The sequence below is a fragment of the Pleurodeles waltl genome, chromosome 4_2 (assembly GCF_031143425.1).
Source record: "Pleurodeles waltl isolate 20211129_DDA chromosome 4_2, aPleWal1.hap1.20221129, whole genome shotgun sequence".
Taxonomy (NCBI): Eukaryota; Metazoa; Chordata; class Amphibia; order Caudata; family Salamandridae; genus Pleurodeles; species Pleurodeles waltl.
In genome coordinates, this window is record NC_090443.1 from 69,378,228 (window position 1) to 69,395,386 (window position 17,159).

A 17,159-nucleotide genomic window follows, 5' to 3' on the forward strand; every position below is an offset into this window, starting at 1 on the left:
CCTGCTAAGCCTTTCCCTCCTGATAATTTCATAGCGTATCATGAGGCTTTACAGAGGGCTGCCACGCTCCACAGTGTCATACTCCATGTGCAGCAAGAGGAGGATGTTTTTCGTGTGAAAACCCTCTCCTCCACCCAACCCTCCCTCCAATACCTCTCAGTGCTAAAAGGAGCCTGTCTAGGTGAGAGTTACAACACCTAGGATAGATAAGAATTATAAACCCTCCCCTAGTGATCCTCCATACATTCATGGCCAGTTCCACCTGATTTGCTGGTGGTGGATATCACAAGAAAGCCCACCAGTGACGCACCCCCTCCTGAGCTGGAGAGCAAGAAGATAGATGGTGGAGGGAAGAGGGTGATGGCACAGTGCTTTATGCTCTGGTGAATAGCCCGTTCCATTAGCTTGCTATTCTGATACGACTATGTGTACTGGTATCAAAAGATGAACTTGATGGAACATCTCCCACAGTAGTGCTGCAAGAAAGGGCAGCAGTTAGTGGCAAAGGGGAAGGTTATCTCCGGCATTAACCTTCGCTGTGCTTTGAATGCCACAGATACAGCCGCTGGCTGCATTAATTCCAGCATTCTCCTGCAGTGCCATGCCTGGTTGAGCATTTCTGGTTTTAAACCGGAGGTACAGCAGCATCAACTAAATGTGCCTTTCGATAGTCAGCATCTCTTTGGCCCTCCGGTCTATGAGATGCTTGGGGAAATAGGGAAAGCCACAGATATGTCAAAAGCTATGGGCACCCTCCAAACATCACCCACTCGATGTTCCTTTCAGCACTCACCATATTGTGGCACATATAATATGGCCATTCCAGAACCCTCTTCCACATTCACTAGGCCACTGCACCAATCCCCCTCACAAGGTTACTACAGGGATGGATGCCGGGGCAAAGATGGCTAAGGGAATGGTAAGGGTGCAACCCAAAAGTAACTATCCCCTCAAAGCAGTAACACTCTTTGGTTTCCCACCATCACAAAACACCTGTTGGGGGGAAAATTGCAGGGTTTTCTACCCCACTGGTCAGATATCACCTTGGACAGTTGAGTTCTAAATATCATACTAGAGGAGTATTTTCTGGAACTACACAAACACCACACTACATCTCCCCTCGCCAACACAGATTGTCCAAAGAACATCTGCACCTCCTTCATGCGGAGATACAGCACCTCCTGGACAAGGGGGCCATAGATCCCATTCCGCATCAACATTGCAGAAGGGGTGAATGCTGACTCTTTCTTATCCCAAACAAAGATGGCTCCCTCAGACCTGTCCTCGATCTCAGGCCTCTCAACAAAAACATTCTGTTGAAGCACTTCCACATAGTGACTCTACAGAGTCCCATACCTCTATTGCAAAAAGGCGAATTCATGAGTGCCCTGGATCGAAACATACTCATCCATCCAGCACATCGCAGAGATCCGAGGTTTGTGGTAAGTGGACGCCATTATACATTTAAAGCACTTCCCATTGGTGTTAGCACTGCGCCAAGAGTCTTCACTAACTGTCTAGCCTTGGTACCCCCTCACGTCAGGAGGAGCAGCATCCATGTGTTCCCTTACCTAGACAACTGGCTGATCAAGAGTTCCACGCAATAACTGTCTTGTACACAGTCTGGGTGCCACCATCAATCTCACCTTCAAACCCTTCATATAGAGCCCTTCCTTTGGGGAAAAAGTTATCCAAGCCCAACCAGAGTACAAGCCTTCCAAAACATGCTGCCACTTTTTCCAAACAGATTGGCAGGTAATAGTCAACAGTGATGCGCCTACTAGGCATGATGGAGTCTTGCCTGGATAAAGTCCCTCATGCCAGGCTTTTCGTGCGCCCATTAAAGGAGTGCTTATCAACACAGTGGTTTCAGTTGGAGGGTCATGTAGAAGAGCTAGTGTTATTTATTTATTATTTGTTTATTGTGTTTTATAATCCCCAGACATGACCATCATAGTATCGGAGCACTGTACAGAGAGAGAGCTGATGAGGGTTGCTGTGCAGAAAGAGAACCTGTAACTTAAGATACACTCTACAAAGAATTCGAAGAGCAAGGTGTAACACAATAGGAAATAATCTCAAATAGACGCAGACAAAAGTTTCAATATAGCTCCTTATGCAACATGTCTTTCAAATAATATGGCTTTGACTTCCTTCAAAAGTTTGAATGAGGTAATTGCTCTTGTTAAGGGTGAAAGAGAGTTCAGAATTTTGGGTGCAGCTCTGGTGAAAGTGTAAGCATATGTTTTCCTTTTGTTTAATCTGGGTGGCTCAAGTATGAGGGATTTAGCACTTCTAGAATTCCTTCCACTTCCTGATGGCTTGATCCTGTGTATGTGGTACCAGAATTGTGAAGTGCTTTGTGTATTCAGTTGGTTCCTGGCTTCAACTGGAAGCCAGTTGAGAGCTCTGAGTGATGGAGAGATGTGATTGCAGCAACGTGTGCCTTTTAAAGGTCTTGCTGCTGCATTTATTTTACTCTTTCATTGGGGCTAGAATTGTTTTAGGTAGACCTATGAGAGTGGCATTCCCATAGTCCAGCCTTGAGAGTACTAGAGATTGAACCACTGTTTTTAGGTTTTATGGTGGTATGAAGGGTTTTAGTTTTCTTAGAAGGTGCAGATGTATGCTAGCGCTTCTGATAGCATCTTGTATGTGAGCCTGCATGTTTAGATTTGAGTCTAGTGTGATGCCTAGTGATTTACAGATGCGCTTATGGTTGGTGTGCAGTTGAGCGATTTGATTTTAAGAGACCGTGATAGCAGTTGTTGAGATTTAAGGGGTGGGGAGAAAGTAATTAATTTGGTTTTCAGCAGGTTTAGTTTTAGCAGGTTGTGTGCCAGCCCGTCCTGTGTTTACTTCAGGGAGTCTCTGGATATCCTCTTGAGAGGAGAGTTTGATGTAGAGCTGGGTGTGATCAGCATACATGTGGTATGCGATTTCTAATTGTTGAATAATTTCAGTGAGTGGTTCCATGGCTAGATTGAAGAGTGTCGGTGAGATTGTGGATCCTTGTGAAACGCCCCTGTCAGACTGCTACATCAGATGGGTGGTCCCTATTTTTACTCTGTTATCGGTTTTGCAAGAAGGAAGTTAACCACTTAAGGACGGCTCCTGATAGGCCCATTCTGAATTCAAGAGTTTCTCCGAGGTGCCTGTGGCTGACTGTATCGAATACCGCAAATAGATCTCTAAGTATTAGCAGACAAGGTTTGTTTGGGTCTAGTGATAATTGTATGTCGTCTAGGATAGGTTGGTTCCCAACCTGTGGTCCGGAGACCCCTGGGGGTTCGCAAATCCTCCTCAGGGAGTCCCTGACTGCTGAGAAAATTAAATAATATTAACAGATTAGGTCCCCAGCTTTCACTAATGACTCAGTGGGGGGGGAGGGGGTCCCCGGGATCCAGTATGGATAAAGCAGGGGTCCACATAAGTCAAACGGTTGGGAACCTAGTCTAGGATGTGTAGAATGACGACCTCTGTGTTGTGTCCAGTACTGAAGCCTGACTGGTGTTTATCTAGCAGGTCGAAATTCATGATGTGTTCACTTAGCTGATCGTGGATGCCTTTTTCTACCACTTTAGACAGGAAAGGCAGATTGGATACTATTCTGAAGTTGTTTAAGTCTTTCTCGTCAGATTCTATTTTGTTTTTCTTTTTCTTAGTAGGGTAGGTACTGGGCCCATTTCCAGGCTCTCAGGGAGGAATCCTTGTTGGAGAGATGAGTTTACGATTTCCATCAATAAGGGAGTGACAGATTGGAGAATATCTTTTATTAGGTGTGAGGGGGATGGGATCGTCAAAATGTGTGGTAGTTTTTATTGTCTGAATGGTTTTCTCAGTTTCCCCCTCAGATGAAGATCTAAAATTGTTCCAAAGACTCGTTTTTATTTAGGACCCTTGGGTCAGTGTCCTTGCTGTGTACATGTAAGAGTGGGGCTGATGGATTCACTAGGTTGTGTACTATCTTGGCTGGGAATAAAATTAATAAGGTTGTAAATTTATCTTTAAAGAATGTGGAGAAGGCGTTACTGGTGTCTGTCGAGTTATTTGCAATTGTGCGTTCTGTAGGTTTTCCTGATTGTTGTTTTACTATCTCAAAGGGTTTTCTGGTCCTGTTCTTGGCTCTGTCTGGTTGAGATCTGATTGCTGATGTTTTGACATTCAAAGTAGCCTTTTTGCATGAGAAACTGTTTGAGGTGGGTAGAGTTTGCTCCAAAGTCGTTCCAGGTGTTCTAATTTTCTTCTTTTATTGTTTATATATTTGTTAAACCATGGTACTGGAGGTTTTTTCTTCTGCCTTTTTAGACGTAATGGAGCAGCCTTCTGAACTATGTCAGTCATATTGGTGCTGTAGAGGTGCGTCCGTTCTTGAACTGATGTTTGGTCTGACCTGGGATCCAAGGTGGTTTGGCATAGCTCCATCAAATCTGTTCGGTTTACACGTTTGCAAGCCCTCATCCTTGTTTTTTCCTTTCTCGTTTGACCCTTGGGTTTCTTGTACAAAGAGAATTTGATGGCGATCTGACCAGTTTGTGGGGTGATGTCTAGCATGTTTACTAATCCCCGTTTAGTGATGATGAGGTCCAGTGTGGCACCTTTGTTGTGTGTTGGTCAATTGCATGCTTGAATCATGTTGGGGTCCTGGAGCAGGTTAATGAGTAAAGCCACTGTGGGGTCTTAGTCATTGTTCTAGTGAAGGTTGAAGTCTCCTAATGATATTGTATGGAGAGTGAAGAGGCATTGATTGTAATAGTTTCCATAAGTTGCTCCAGGAAGATTGTGTTGTTACCTGGTGGATGTTATACAAGGAGTGTTTTCGCTAGCAGTTTCTTTTCTAGTTTGACTTCTGCTTCCAAGAGACTTCTAGCAAGAGAGTTTATATTTAAGGGGTTTCTGTGAACTATGGTGATACCTCACCCCTGCTTCATTGTGCAGTCTAGATTTAGGATGGAGAAGTCCGGTGGAATGAGAAGGTCCAGTATTGGGGCTGATGTTGGGTTGAGCCAGGTTTCAGTTAGGAAGATCATGTCCAGATCATGTGCTAATATCACATCTGCTATATCTGTTGTGTGTTTTGCAGCTGATCTGTAGTTGTGCAGCATGCATTTCAGGTTTGGTACTGCTTTGTTAGTAAGGACGCATCAACAATTCCACGAAGCGAAACTCCAGTCCCAGGTCCTAAACACGTACTTGTCACCATTGGGGGTTACCACAGATAGATCTGTTTGCCACTGCCAAAAATGCAAAATTCCCAAACTTTGCTGCCAGGCTACCACTCCTGCAGTTCCTGGGCAATGCACAATGAATGAGTTTGCCTGGGATATTTGCTTACGCTTTTCCGTCTCTTCGAGTCCTATCCTTTGTGGTCAGGATGCTGAAGCAGACGTCTTTCGTATTCATCTTGGTAGCACCAACCTGGGCACACCAGCCATAGTACTTCATACTACTATAACTTTCTCTAGTCCCACTCGAGAAGCTCCCCAACCAGCCAGATCTTCTCAAACAAAAGTACGGCACTCTCATACACCCCAAACCTCACCAGCTCAACCTTGCGATCTGGCTCCCAAGGTCTTAGATTTCGGTTACTTTAATCTACCGGAAGAATGTACGGACTACTACCAGGGAATGTTACGCAGCTAAATGGAAACGCTTTGTGCACTACTGTGTTCCATAACCGATCATTCCACTCAGTGTTTGTGCAGCAAATTGTATGCTACCTCCTTCACCTGCAGAAGCCAGGACTTGCCTATACAACTAAATGATTACATCTGGCTGTTGTAACTGACTCTTAGCAGAATAAGCAACATAACCTTCACTGTTCAGAATTCCAGCCATTAAGGTGTTTAAATGGAAGGCCTCAAAAGGGTTTGTCCACCATAGACGCCACTGCTCCTGTTTTGGACCTTAACATCGTCCTCACAAGACTGATGGTCCCCCCTTTTAAACTACTTCACTCTTTTCCACTTCAATTCTTGTCTTGGCCTTCCTCAGAGTCATCACCTCTCTCAGAAGAGTGAGAAATACACTCACTCCTACCTTAGAAAATTCCTTTTTCCAAGTACCTCAAGAATAGAGTGCTTCTCAGAACCAGTCCAAAATTTCTGCCTGAGGTGGTCTCCAGTTTCCATCTTAACCAGACAATCGAGCCTCCAGTCTTTTTTTCACTCCCAGAGACTGTACCAGAACACGCTCCTGGTGTCAAGAGAGCACTAATCTACTATATTGACAGGACAAAACCATTTTGTAGGAAACAACAGCTATATGTTTCTTACTGCAAGCCCCAAAAGGGACGTGCTCTTTCAAAGGCAGGAGTTGCACAATTGTTGCTCAAGTGCATACAGAATTGTTATGCAAAAGCAAAAAGAAGCAGTCCCTCAAATACCTCATTCCACTCATAGAAAAGGGGCTTATGTGGCTTTTGTAGGTAATATACAGTTTGCTGACATCTGTAAAACAACTACCAGGTCTTTCCTTCATACCTTTATCAAGCACTACTGCATGAATGTCCTGGCCAGGCTGACTTACACACACACATTGTTTAGTCCACTGCAACATCCTCAGGCTAAACCACCACTTGTGGGAGGACTGCTTTGCAGTCTCTGAACAGTGTGTACAGCTACACATGCCACAAACGGAAAATGTTACTTACTCTCTAAGCGTCTGTTAATGGCATACAGTGCTGTAGATTCACATGCTCCCACCCTCCTCCTCTGTTGCTCCAAGGTTGTTACTGATATCTCCTTTCTTCCTTTAACTTTGTCTCTGCTTTGCATGGTCATATATTTTTCAGTATTCACTGTGCTCCATTTCTAGATCTTGCCCTACACAGAGGAAAAAACAGTTGTACAATGGAGCAGATGCCTATTGACAATACCAAGAATAGGTGGAGTCACTAGGTCCCTTGACTTAACAAAAAAACATACTTCGAAGAAAATCAAATTGTACCTTTTCAAGCACAACACTATGTATGGTGGAAGTATGCATAGCATGTGAGTCTGCCGCACTACATACCACAAACAGATGCTTATAGGTTAAGTAACATTTTCCTTTCATTTCAAATTGTTTGTCTTATTTATAAAACATACTGTTCAAAATGGTTAATGTGTTGCTAAAGAGGATGAAGGAGCAGAGGAGGGGGATGGAAATTTGGGCCAAGAAAAGAGCAAGGTCTTCAGAAGCTTGTGGAAGGCCAACTCATTGGTGACTCCCAGATTCACCAGGAAGAAAATAAATTCCAGTGTTTAACAGCAAGATAGTTGAACAAGTGTCAAGCATTGCTGGTGTGAACACTTTTGGTACATTGCAGAATATAGGCAGAGCTAGATGAAAATGATCGTGAAGGCTAATATGGAAGAAGGTGCTGCTGAAGATATGCAGACCTTTTGCAGTTGCAGAGAGCTTTTAGTAAAGTCAGTTTGGAAGCTGTTAAAAAGAATTGCCCTGATGCAGGAGATAGGAGAGCAAACTGGATGGCCAATGAGAAGGAAAAGGCTAGTTGTAGCTTTTTGAATCCGCTGTAAGCATTAAAGAGGTATGCAGGAAGCCAAAAAAACGAGTGATTTAAATTAGCCCAGATCTATAATCTAGTGAATACCTTGCCTACAAATAGGCATCAGTTCATTCAAAGGTAAAAGCGGAACACTTTTACTTAAAGCTTTAGAAGAAGAAGCAGGTGGAGGGTACTTTATTCCCCTTCACAACAAATGAAGAGTTGCTGTCAAATGATATGAAACTCTAAGCGGAGATTAAAGATGCAGGAAGAAAACCCAGCTCCGATGGTCTTTAGGTTGAGGTCTAAACCAAGAGACCAGCTAAATGAGCAAAACAATTGCATCCGTCTTGTCACTGTTTAATTTTAGTGAGTTAGTGCTCATCAAAGAAGCTACTGACTGCTACTATTCAGACAAGAAATTTCAGCTGTGTGTTGTGTCTTCACTGGTGGTGCAGTATTGTAACTTTCCTAAGCTTATGGCAGTAAGGAAAATCCACATGATTTGATAAGAGGCTAGAGGAACAGTGTGCAAATTAAAAAGGGTCAGGATAAGCACATCCATTCTTTCAAGGCTAGATTACGTAAATTCCTCCTATCTGGGCCTATTTGCAAAACTATTGGCTAGACTGCAAGTGATCCAGAATAGAGCTTCAGCTTTATTATTGGTCTCTGTAAGTTTGATTATGTAATGGAGGCAAGGTGTAAACTGCACTGGCTGCAATTTGAACAAAGAATATACTCTAGGAGCCCTTGGAGTCAAAACCTGTTTCACTAAATATATCATAGTTGGTTTTCTTTTCTTGGCTATTTCAGCCATTGCCTCAATCCCGCATTTCAGGCTAGTCCATCTTTGAGGGAAAACCTTTTCAGTGATGTACTCGAAAGACTGGAATTAACTGCCTAATGCCCTGTCACCATTGCTGATTTGAGGAATTTTTGTAAACCAGTTAAAGTTCACCTTTTTTTCTAATGGTGCTTTCCTTTCATCATTTGGCTGGTATCAACCTTTGCCTTCACGGTTTTACGATGCATCAATACATACTTTTATTCATTCATTCATTCAATCAGGACCCTTAAGGAACCCTTCAAGAACAATATCTAAATGAAAGATAGAATAGAAGGGAGGTAAACTGTTTGTGTGGTACGTAATGTCTATTGCATCCGCATATTATCTTTAAGTAGATGTAACATACAATACCAAGTTAATAGTTTCTGTAAGCTACGAGGAGATGTGTGGAAGATTTGGAATAATTGTCATAAGTGTACGCCTGGAGTTGTGGTCCACTTGTCCTTGATCTTCTATTGTGTAGCCACTTTTTTTGCACAGGTCACTCCATCTATTGATTGCTGGGTTTGGCAAGGACAATAATTTGTTGCATAGACGGGTTTACAAGGCTGTTCAATGCATTATAAGCATTTTTCTTGATCTGCAGTAACAATCATTATCTGAAGGTAGCAGGTGATGGTATGACTATAGCTTCGTTAACTATTAGTGGTCATTGTAGGAGTTGCCTGTCATTTTCTCAACCTGTGTTTTAACACACTAGGATGACTGCTTGCCCAGTGTTCCAGCTTTAGCAAAAAAAAAAATATATATATTTTCAACAGATTCAGATAGTCATCAATGATTCCTGTTTGCACAATGTCACATTTAATTCTCTATTTTAAAACTGATGATCACAGAACCTATTAGGGCTGTTGTCAGGTCCTCAGTTTGCCACTCACACAGGTTTTATCTCTAGACATGGAAATACACATTGGATGCAACATCTGAGTTGTATAGCCACTTGGCTTAGACAGTTCATAACAATGTGTGGTTCTGATGGACTAGAAAAATGAAAGGGCACAGATCCCAATCTGAAACCCATGAAACAGAGATGCAGTGAGGAAAAGTAGTAAAGGGATTCGATGCCTTCGAGAAAAATATCGCAACCTGCTGGAAAGATGCTTTGATGAAATGTCAACAGAGTTCGGAGGAGGCCTCTGTGGGAGTGGAGTTAAGAATCACTCAATCTCATTGGCTGAAGTTTGGGTGATTTCAAATGAGAATAAAGGGCTACAAAACTGGCATGCTTTCATTATTATTACCATGGAAAATATAGTAATATACTGTTTTAGAATATACCCAGAAACTCCTACTTCGAAGATTGAATATCTTAGTTTAAGAACAATATCAACGCTGAAGATGTGCAGTTAGACGTAAACAACTAATTTCTTCTCTGTCCCTGACCTAGATCAGGATCTTTGGTCTTCAGTAACCCCAGAGATACACCATTGGAGTGACTCACCCTCCTGTCAATGGGATTTTATGTTGCAAGAGCGGATGAGTGGCAACAGTTCACGTTTTTATTTGTATTGACTTGCAGTGTCTGACCCAGTTCAGATGGTCATTCGGGTGAATTAAGGGGCTTTGGCTAAGTGACATATCTCCAGCATGGAAAAGACGCCTTTGGGAGCTCCATGGGTCGATGACATTGAGGTTTGTCAAGCCTAAATCCTCAATACATTACTCCTCTAGGTCATGCCATTAGATGCAGCGGTGATTAAAAACAAATCCTGTGTGTGTGTTGGGGTTGGAAAGGATCTGAAATCGCAGACATAGTACTTAGAATCTGACCATACCTCAGAAATACACAGTTCATAATGTAAAGTTTGAAAAAAGTAGCATGATAAAAGTAACTAATACTCTATCCACCAGCAGCAAAATTGTTGCCTCATAAAACACGTTCTCTTTGCCTTTCACTGCTTTTAATGCTGAAGGAAACCTATTCAAAACGTCCCAAATCCTAGATCATCTCTTAGCTTTTCCTTAGTAAACAAGGGGAAGAACGTCATCCATGGGTTAGCCAGTTCCAGGGTCTCCATTTTAAAGAACTGCTCTTTTGTGCACTGTTAACGATGCATATATGTTAATAAATATCTGCGTCCTTGGCTATAAACAGGAGAGACATCAATGAGGTATGTATGTGAATGAGTATTCTGCAGCCCCATGCCGTGTCCCAAAGACCTTTATGTATTTCCTAATCTTGAGCACAGGCTACTGGTAAGAAGTAAGCCTAATAACATATCCCTGAGTTAACGCCAAACCTATGAAGTTGCCAGAACTTATTAAATCCTGCCTGTGTCTGCATTCCACGCAGCTTTTTATTAGCATTTTTAGATCTCACAAAGTGTTTTTTTCTCATCAGGTAACACCCAACGGAGACGAGCCACACCAGAAGATGTCTGCTTCCCCCTTAAGCATGGGTAGGTGCAGAGATAATCTATATTATTTGTTTTTAATTAAATCAGCAATCCATTTTATCACACTGACTATGGGAATACAACAGGCTTAAGAAAAGTAACAAAAAGGGTAAAGGGTGGCGTGTGTGTATATGTTATCCCCCTCATCGATCATGTGTAAATATGTACGTCTGAGTAAACCAGCAGTCTCTACAGAAAGAAGCGTAAATACTCCAGAGCCGTATTAGGTAGCATAGAAATGCCTGAAGTTACCTGCAGAGGCCAGCTTTTTTTTCTTTCAGATCCATACTTATAATCAGAGATTCCTCATCTTTTGATTTCTCACCTTAGAGCACTCCCAGGTACTAGACTGAATGTGGAAACCTTTTCTCTAATACAGTGATCCGCATGCCACAGGTAGGCACAGGCCAGCTCCACGGTGACTCCACACTGCCCTGGAAGTGTAAAAAAGGAGCCATATATAGGTGTCACTCCTGTGACGTGGACGTCCGTTCTTTTCTTTCTGTGACTTCCTATGCAGATCCGTAGCTCCACTCCCAGATTTTTTATTTAAAAAAACAAAAAAATGTAATGACAATTTCAAAAGATTTCACCAATGTGCTAGGGAACGATTTTCCCACCCAAAACACTTGATTCGTAGCTATGCTGCAGTTACAGAAAGTAAGTGTCTGCTTTCGTGTCTGGGTAGGGCCACAACTCTTAACTTGTGTCATAAGTGCACCCTAATGCAGTGGAAGGCATTCCAAGAGTTGAAGCTGTATGTTGCAGAACACAAGATGACTGTGTTAGTTACATCTCTTTGATGTCTCTGCCACTGTACCTATTCCTTAGCTGGTCACAATACACACCCAAATCTCCAGGTCATTATCAACCCTGTAGCAGTTCAAGGCCTTGAAAGAGGCAATGCTGCATATTATTGGTGTGCTTCCAGCTTTCTTTGTCGTGCCTTTGGGCCCAAGGAACTGTAGGGGCCCACAGTCAGGTTCCCACCTCTCGGTCAGTCCCCAAAGCTGACTATCCTCCTGACCTGTTACCAGGCCCTACCGACTCCAATACAGTCTTCTCCTCTGGCCCCTGTCTCCATGCCAATCCCTACTACATTGGATATAGCATTGCTGGCACTGGGGCTGAAAAATAACCCGGTTGTAACTCCAGTTTCAAACCACAAACTGACTTTGGCCTGCACACAACCAATGTCACACTGTAAGATTACAAAAGCTCAACCAGTTGTTGTGCAGTCTATTGGCAGAAGCTCCATTATGTTTTTGATCTGACTCAGAACCTATCCCAGAGCAAGAGACACCCCAAGTTGTTGCCTGCCTGTAAATAGACAGGTGGCCGGACCTCACAGACTGGAGCCTCTTGACTCAGACTTGCTCACCAAGACTCCAACCCGGAGAACCTTATTGTGCAGGCCTCAACCACTAAGGTTAATCTTAGCTCATTTCCAACCTCTCCTCCAGGCATAGGATCCAACAGAATTGAAGTTTTTTGCAAGCATGTTTTCTTCTGCCAGTCTTGAATTACAGTCTGTGGAAGCTGTATATTTGCTAGGCAGTTATGCAAATGCCCTGTTGGACATGACCTGCTGGCAGTCCCAGAGACCCGTTGGTCCTCTTTAGCTCAGATGATTCATGATGGGCTGGACACAGCAAAATATGTCATTTGTGCAGGTCTGGACTGCCTGAGAATGACAGTAGGTACTAGTGTTGTCAAGCGTGGATGTATTCCACAGGATTCTTCCGTCTGTGTACAGGCCTCCTTCAGGCATATGCTCTTTGATGGGTCTTTCCTTTTCCATCGGAAGGCAGACTCTGCAGTACAGCGCTTTAAGGGCAGTAGAGCTACAGCAGTCCTTGGAGCTGTTGACTCCTACTAAATAGCTCCTGCATCAATTCAGAAAATGTAGATGCTACATCAGAGGACTGACTTATAGGAGGATACTACCTTCCTAATTAGTGGTATCCCAATCCCTTTGCGGCTGTCTGCGTGGGTCTGGCAAGCTTCATGCAGGCCAACCAGGGAATCAACTGTTCAGTTTCTCTTCCACTTCTACAGCTGCCACTAAATCACTTCAGTTTGTGATTAGTGGCACATGCTCAACCAGTGTGGGGGGGGGGGGACATGGTTTGACATTTCCTCCCAAGTTGCATCACGTCACACAGATGTGTCTTAACAAGTAGTTCAGAATAAGTCCTGCCCACCCTTTCCTTCTGCCACTCCCAATAATCCTCCCCCAACAGAGTGGATTGCTGACAAGCACTTGTCCATTTTATTACAGAAGGTGTCTGTTGCTCTCCAAAGATGCCATAGAGAGGATTTTGGACTGAGAAATAGAAGGGATTGTTATTCTCACTGTTTCCTTGTTCCAAAAGAGGACTGGGGCACAAGACCTGAGCTCCAGCCTCAGAATGCTTTCCTGCGGATGGACAAATTCAGAAAGCTAATGCCAGCCCAGATACTCTGCTGTGGATCCAGGCGAATGGATGATGTCCTTGGATCTGCATGATGCATATTTATAAATACCTGTCCTGCAGTCCTACAGATATTATCTGTGGTTAGCCAGGAGTATTTTCAGTTTGCTCTGCTTCCTTTGGCGCTCTTGGGTACTCAAAAAAGTGATGGTGGTGGTCGCGGCCTATCATTGGAAGTCAGGAATATTGGTATTCCCTTATCTCAATGACTTGCTGGTGAAGGTGGGCTCGCTACAGTCAGCTTAGACAACCTACAGACCAGGGCTAACAGCTTGACATTGTTGGGGTTCGCTATCAAGAGCCAAAGTTCTACCCGACTGTTTCGCAGAGGCTTCTGTTTATTGGAGAAATTCAGAGCACAGTGTATTTCAGGGATTTCCTCCTGTTGGCAAGAGTCCAGGGCATTCGGCCAATTATCTGTTTGTCTGGGCGGCCGATCCTTGTTACTAATGAGAGAAACTCTGAGGCTTCTTGTCCTCCTAGCCTCCTTCTCCTCAGCTATGACAAATGGCATATGCGTGCTCTGCAATAGAATCTGAAGCTCCATTAGGGCCAGCATGAAAGCAATCTGACTGATGCCATCTAGGTTACAAAGAATGCTGCTTAAGATCCGCTGTGGTGGCTACTCAAATGCAATTGGTCCAATGGCAGGCTTCTCTTGCTTTCATTCCCAAAGCTGACTGTGGTGACGAGTGCATCCCTGCTTGGCTGGGGAGATAATCTGTGGGAGGTGGAGACTGGTTTCCAGCACAGGCCCTGCTTCACATCAGTCTACTGGAGCTGAAGACCAATTGTCTGGCTCTGAGGGGCTTCCTAATGTCCATTAAGGGGAGGTTGCTGCAGGCTCTCACGGCCAACACCACAACCTTGTGTGTACTGCGACATGCTGAGCAGAATTGTTCCTGTGTCAGGCTTTGCGCTTCTAAAGTTGGCAGGGATGCTAGAGAGATGAACTCACCAAAAGGCATCAGGTGGATCATTAGTGGCACCTGCATCCCAAGGCGGGGCGGGCGTATTTCATCAGTCAGAAGAAACATTTGTGATCCCATTATTGTACCTTAACTTGGTCTTGATGTTTATCTTGTGTATGTTCTGCAAGCTAGTGCATAGCTGCTTGCTGCGTCTCCTGACTTAAAAAGCTTTAAAGTCAGTCTTCCTATTTGTGATAATGTCAGCTTGTCGCTTAAGTGAACTTGAGGCACTTTTGGTGCATCCGCCCTACACCACCTTTTTCCCAGACAAGTTGGTGGTGAGGACTCGAGAGGCATTCTTGTCTAAAGATGTGACTCTTTCATTGTTAGGCAATCCATCACTCTGACAGCGTTCTTTTCTCCACCTAACCCCTCGAAAGAGGTGTGGCTCCATCAATTGGACCCCAAAAGGGTTTTAAGCTTTTTCATCGATTGCACCAAGAACCATTGAGTGGACGATCAACTGTATGTGGGGTTCTCTGGAGCAAAGAAATGGAAGACTCATTGCCCAGTAATAAGCCTCCCAAAGGTCTCAGAGCCCATTTCGGAAGGGCTCAGTCTGTTAACATTGCAGTACCATATTGCGTGCCAGTTCTTGAGATCTGCCAGGCTGCAACATGGACATCAGTGCACATGTTCACGAAGTACTGCTGCCTTGACAGCCAGGTCTGGCAGGAATGGCATTTCACCTGATCAGCCCTGAAGGACTTTTTTGTCTGAATTCATTCCACAGACTCTCCACCAGGACAGGTACTGTTTTGGTATCTTTTTCAAGGTGAGGAATCGGCGGTTATAAGTATCCATCAGAAGAGCAAGTTAATTAACACTGGCAATGACCTTCTGATTGTTACTCTAACCACAGATTACTCTCTGCCATCCCACCTCCACGTTGTGTAGAATGGCCTCTTCTTAACTTCTAAGAAGGTCCCAGGTTAGTATTCAGTATGCTGACTGCAACAATTGTTCACGCTCTGCTTCTGATGGCTCTGAAAGGGAAAGATAAGAAACTGACGTCAGCATGCAGGGCTGGTAGTTGAGTGATTCTTCTCTGTCACTTCTGGAGTGGTGTGGGGTCTGCTGAGAGCCACCCAGCAGCACGTAGGAGCTCTACTATTGAAAAACATTTTCCAGATTCAGCCTGGCACCTAGGGAGTATTCTAAGGTGAGTAGTCTGCAGTTACAAAAAAAAAGTATTCACCTAAAAGAGCGTCCCCAAACATTTATTTGTTCACCACTGCATTTCCAACTCCTGCAAAAAGGAATTTAGAAAATGGATTTTGCTTCTGAAGGTTTGTGCTGACTTCAGTTATTAACCTATAAGCACATTTCAGTTGAGAAAATAATGTGTTTGTGAAAGGGTTGTATAAGATGGGATAGCTCTCCAAAAATGTTCTCCACTTAAAGAAGTTGACTAAACCTTTACCTTAAGTGACTTATGTCTTCAATCTGAAGGTGTGGAGGAACTCTGGCCTTACTCTCTATTCTGTCACCCTAACCCACTCTCTAATTCATAGCATGACATTAAAAGATGTACACTTAGTGTTTTATTTTCACCTTCTACCTAGGTGGCGGAGAGAGGTTCGCATTAAGAAAGGTAGCCACCGTTGGCAGGGTGAAACCTGGTACTATTCCCCGTGCGGAAAGCGCATGAAGCAGTTCCCAGAAGTGATCAAGGTAGGACGACTCATAACCTTTTCTGTGTCTGTCGGCTGGAGGAGTGGGGTAATTCCATTTGACTCAGAAGCACTCCCTGGGCAGAACTCTTCTTTGGGCGATGTATAATCTAAATATTCAAGGGTGGGGGCTGTTGCAGAATACTTGTACAGGAGTGTGGTACTCACTTTTCACTGATCATTGGAGAATACATGGAGCCATTGTGTGAATGTATTGCTCAGTCTGCATTGGTCATGGTCTGTTTTGGGTGTCTCATATAGAGGTGCAGGACTGTTTGCATGTTCCATAGAGTAGTTATCTGATGATCTTAAGGGTTATTATCTTTGCACCGTATTCTGCTCCTAGGAACTCTTTTGAATGTAGTACTCTCTCCTGTTGGTCCTGTGATTAGTTCAGAGTCTGTCTTAGTCAACCAAGCTTGTTAAGGGAGAATATAAAGCACAGACATGATAGAGATTCTGTTGGGTGAAAAGTCATCTGCATAGTTTTAAAGTTTTGTAGAGCTGTAATGCTTTGCACTTGTATGTTTGTGGACAGCCATTTACATTTTCCACTAGTGACCTTGCCGTTGGAGCAAGCCTATAGGAGGTTTTCTTGTATCTAATGGCTCTGTGTTTATCTAAAGTGTAAAGGTTAACACTTGCCTCAAAGGAGATGAATTATTGTCTTGGCTTGTAACTTTAACTTTTAATGTAATTTTTCCATTGGATCGGTTTCCAAGCCTTGGCATAGATACTAGTTGTAATAAATGAATAGCAGTGTCAAACAATGAGGATCCAGTGGATGCACTTAATTAACCAGCATAATCTGATATAGACTTCTAGCTGCAGATTCTCTTGCCTTTGATATTTCCTGGTGTCAGGTTGGATCTGGAAACGTTTGCTGAGCAATACCTCTTGTGAGCACAGTCAGATGGCTTCATTCAGCTTTGCGTGGTGTCGTTGGTGCCGGAAGTGATGTTGTGGTCACCTGTATAGGAATAGGTATCACCCAGGTGTGTGAGCATCAGGTCATATATTTTTGCACCAGTTAGTGCAGATCCAGAGACAGAGCTAACACTCTGTCGCTTTCTGGCAGGATTTTTTCAACATTTTGCCAAGTTTTTCTTCAAGTGTGTTGAGGATGTCATTGAGAAAGGTTGGATTTAAATCCTTTGGCACCTGTCACTGCGACATGTCAGTTACGGATCCCCATCTCGTTTGCCTCTGGTGCCTCAAGTGCGACCGTGACTCCAAGTTGTGCTCGGACTGCTGGGCCATGGCACCAAATGCTTTGAGGGAGTGGTCCCTAAAACTGCTTGTG

General features: G+C 43.7%; 1 protein-coding gene across 5 annotated transcripts in view; it reads left to right on the top strand.

The window, feature by feature from the left end:
* BAZ2A (bromodomain adjacent to zinc finger domain 2A) overlaps positions 1-17,159 on the top strand; it is an 867,588-nt gene that overhangs the window by 197,949 nt on the left and 652,480 nt on the right. For all 5 annotated transcript variants that reach the window (XM_069230685.1, XM_069230689.1, XM_069230688.1 and 2 more), the window contains 2 exons: positions 10,684-10,741; positions 15,749-15,857. In XM_069230685.1, the coding sequence (XP_069086786.1) occupies positions 10,684-10,741; positions 15,749-15,857 (167 nt within the window). The remainder of the gene's footprint in view (positions 1-10,683; positions 10,742-15,748; positions 15,858-17,159) is intronic.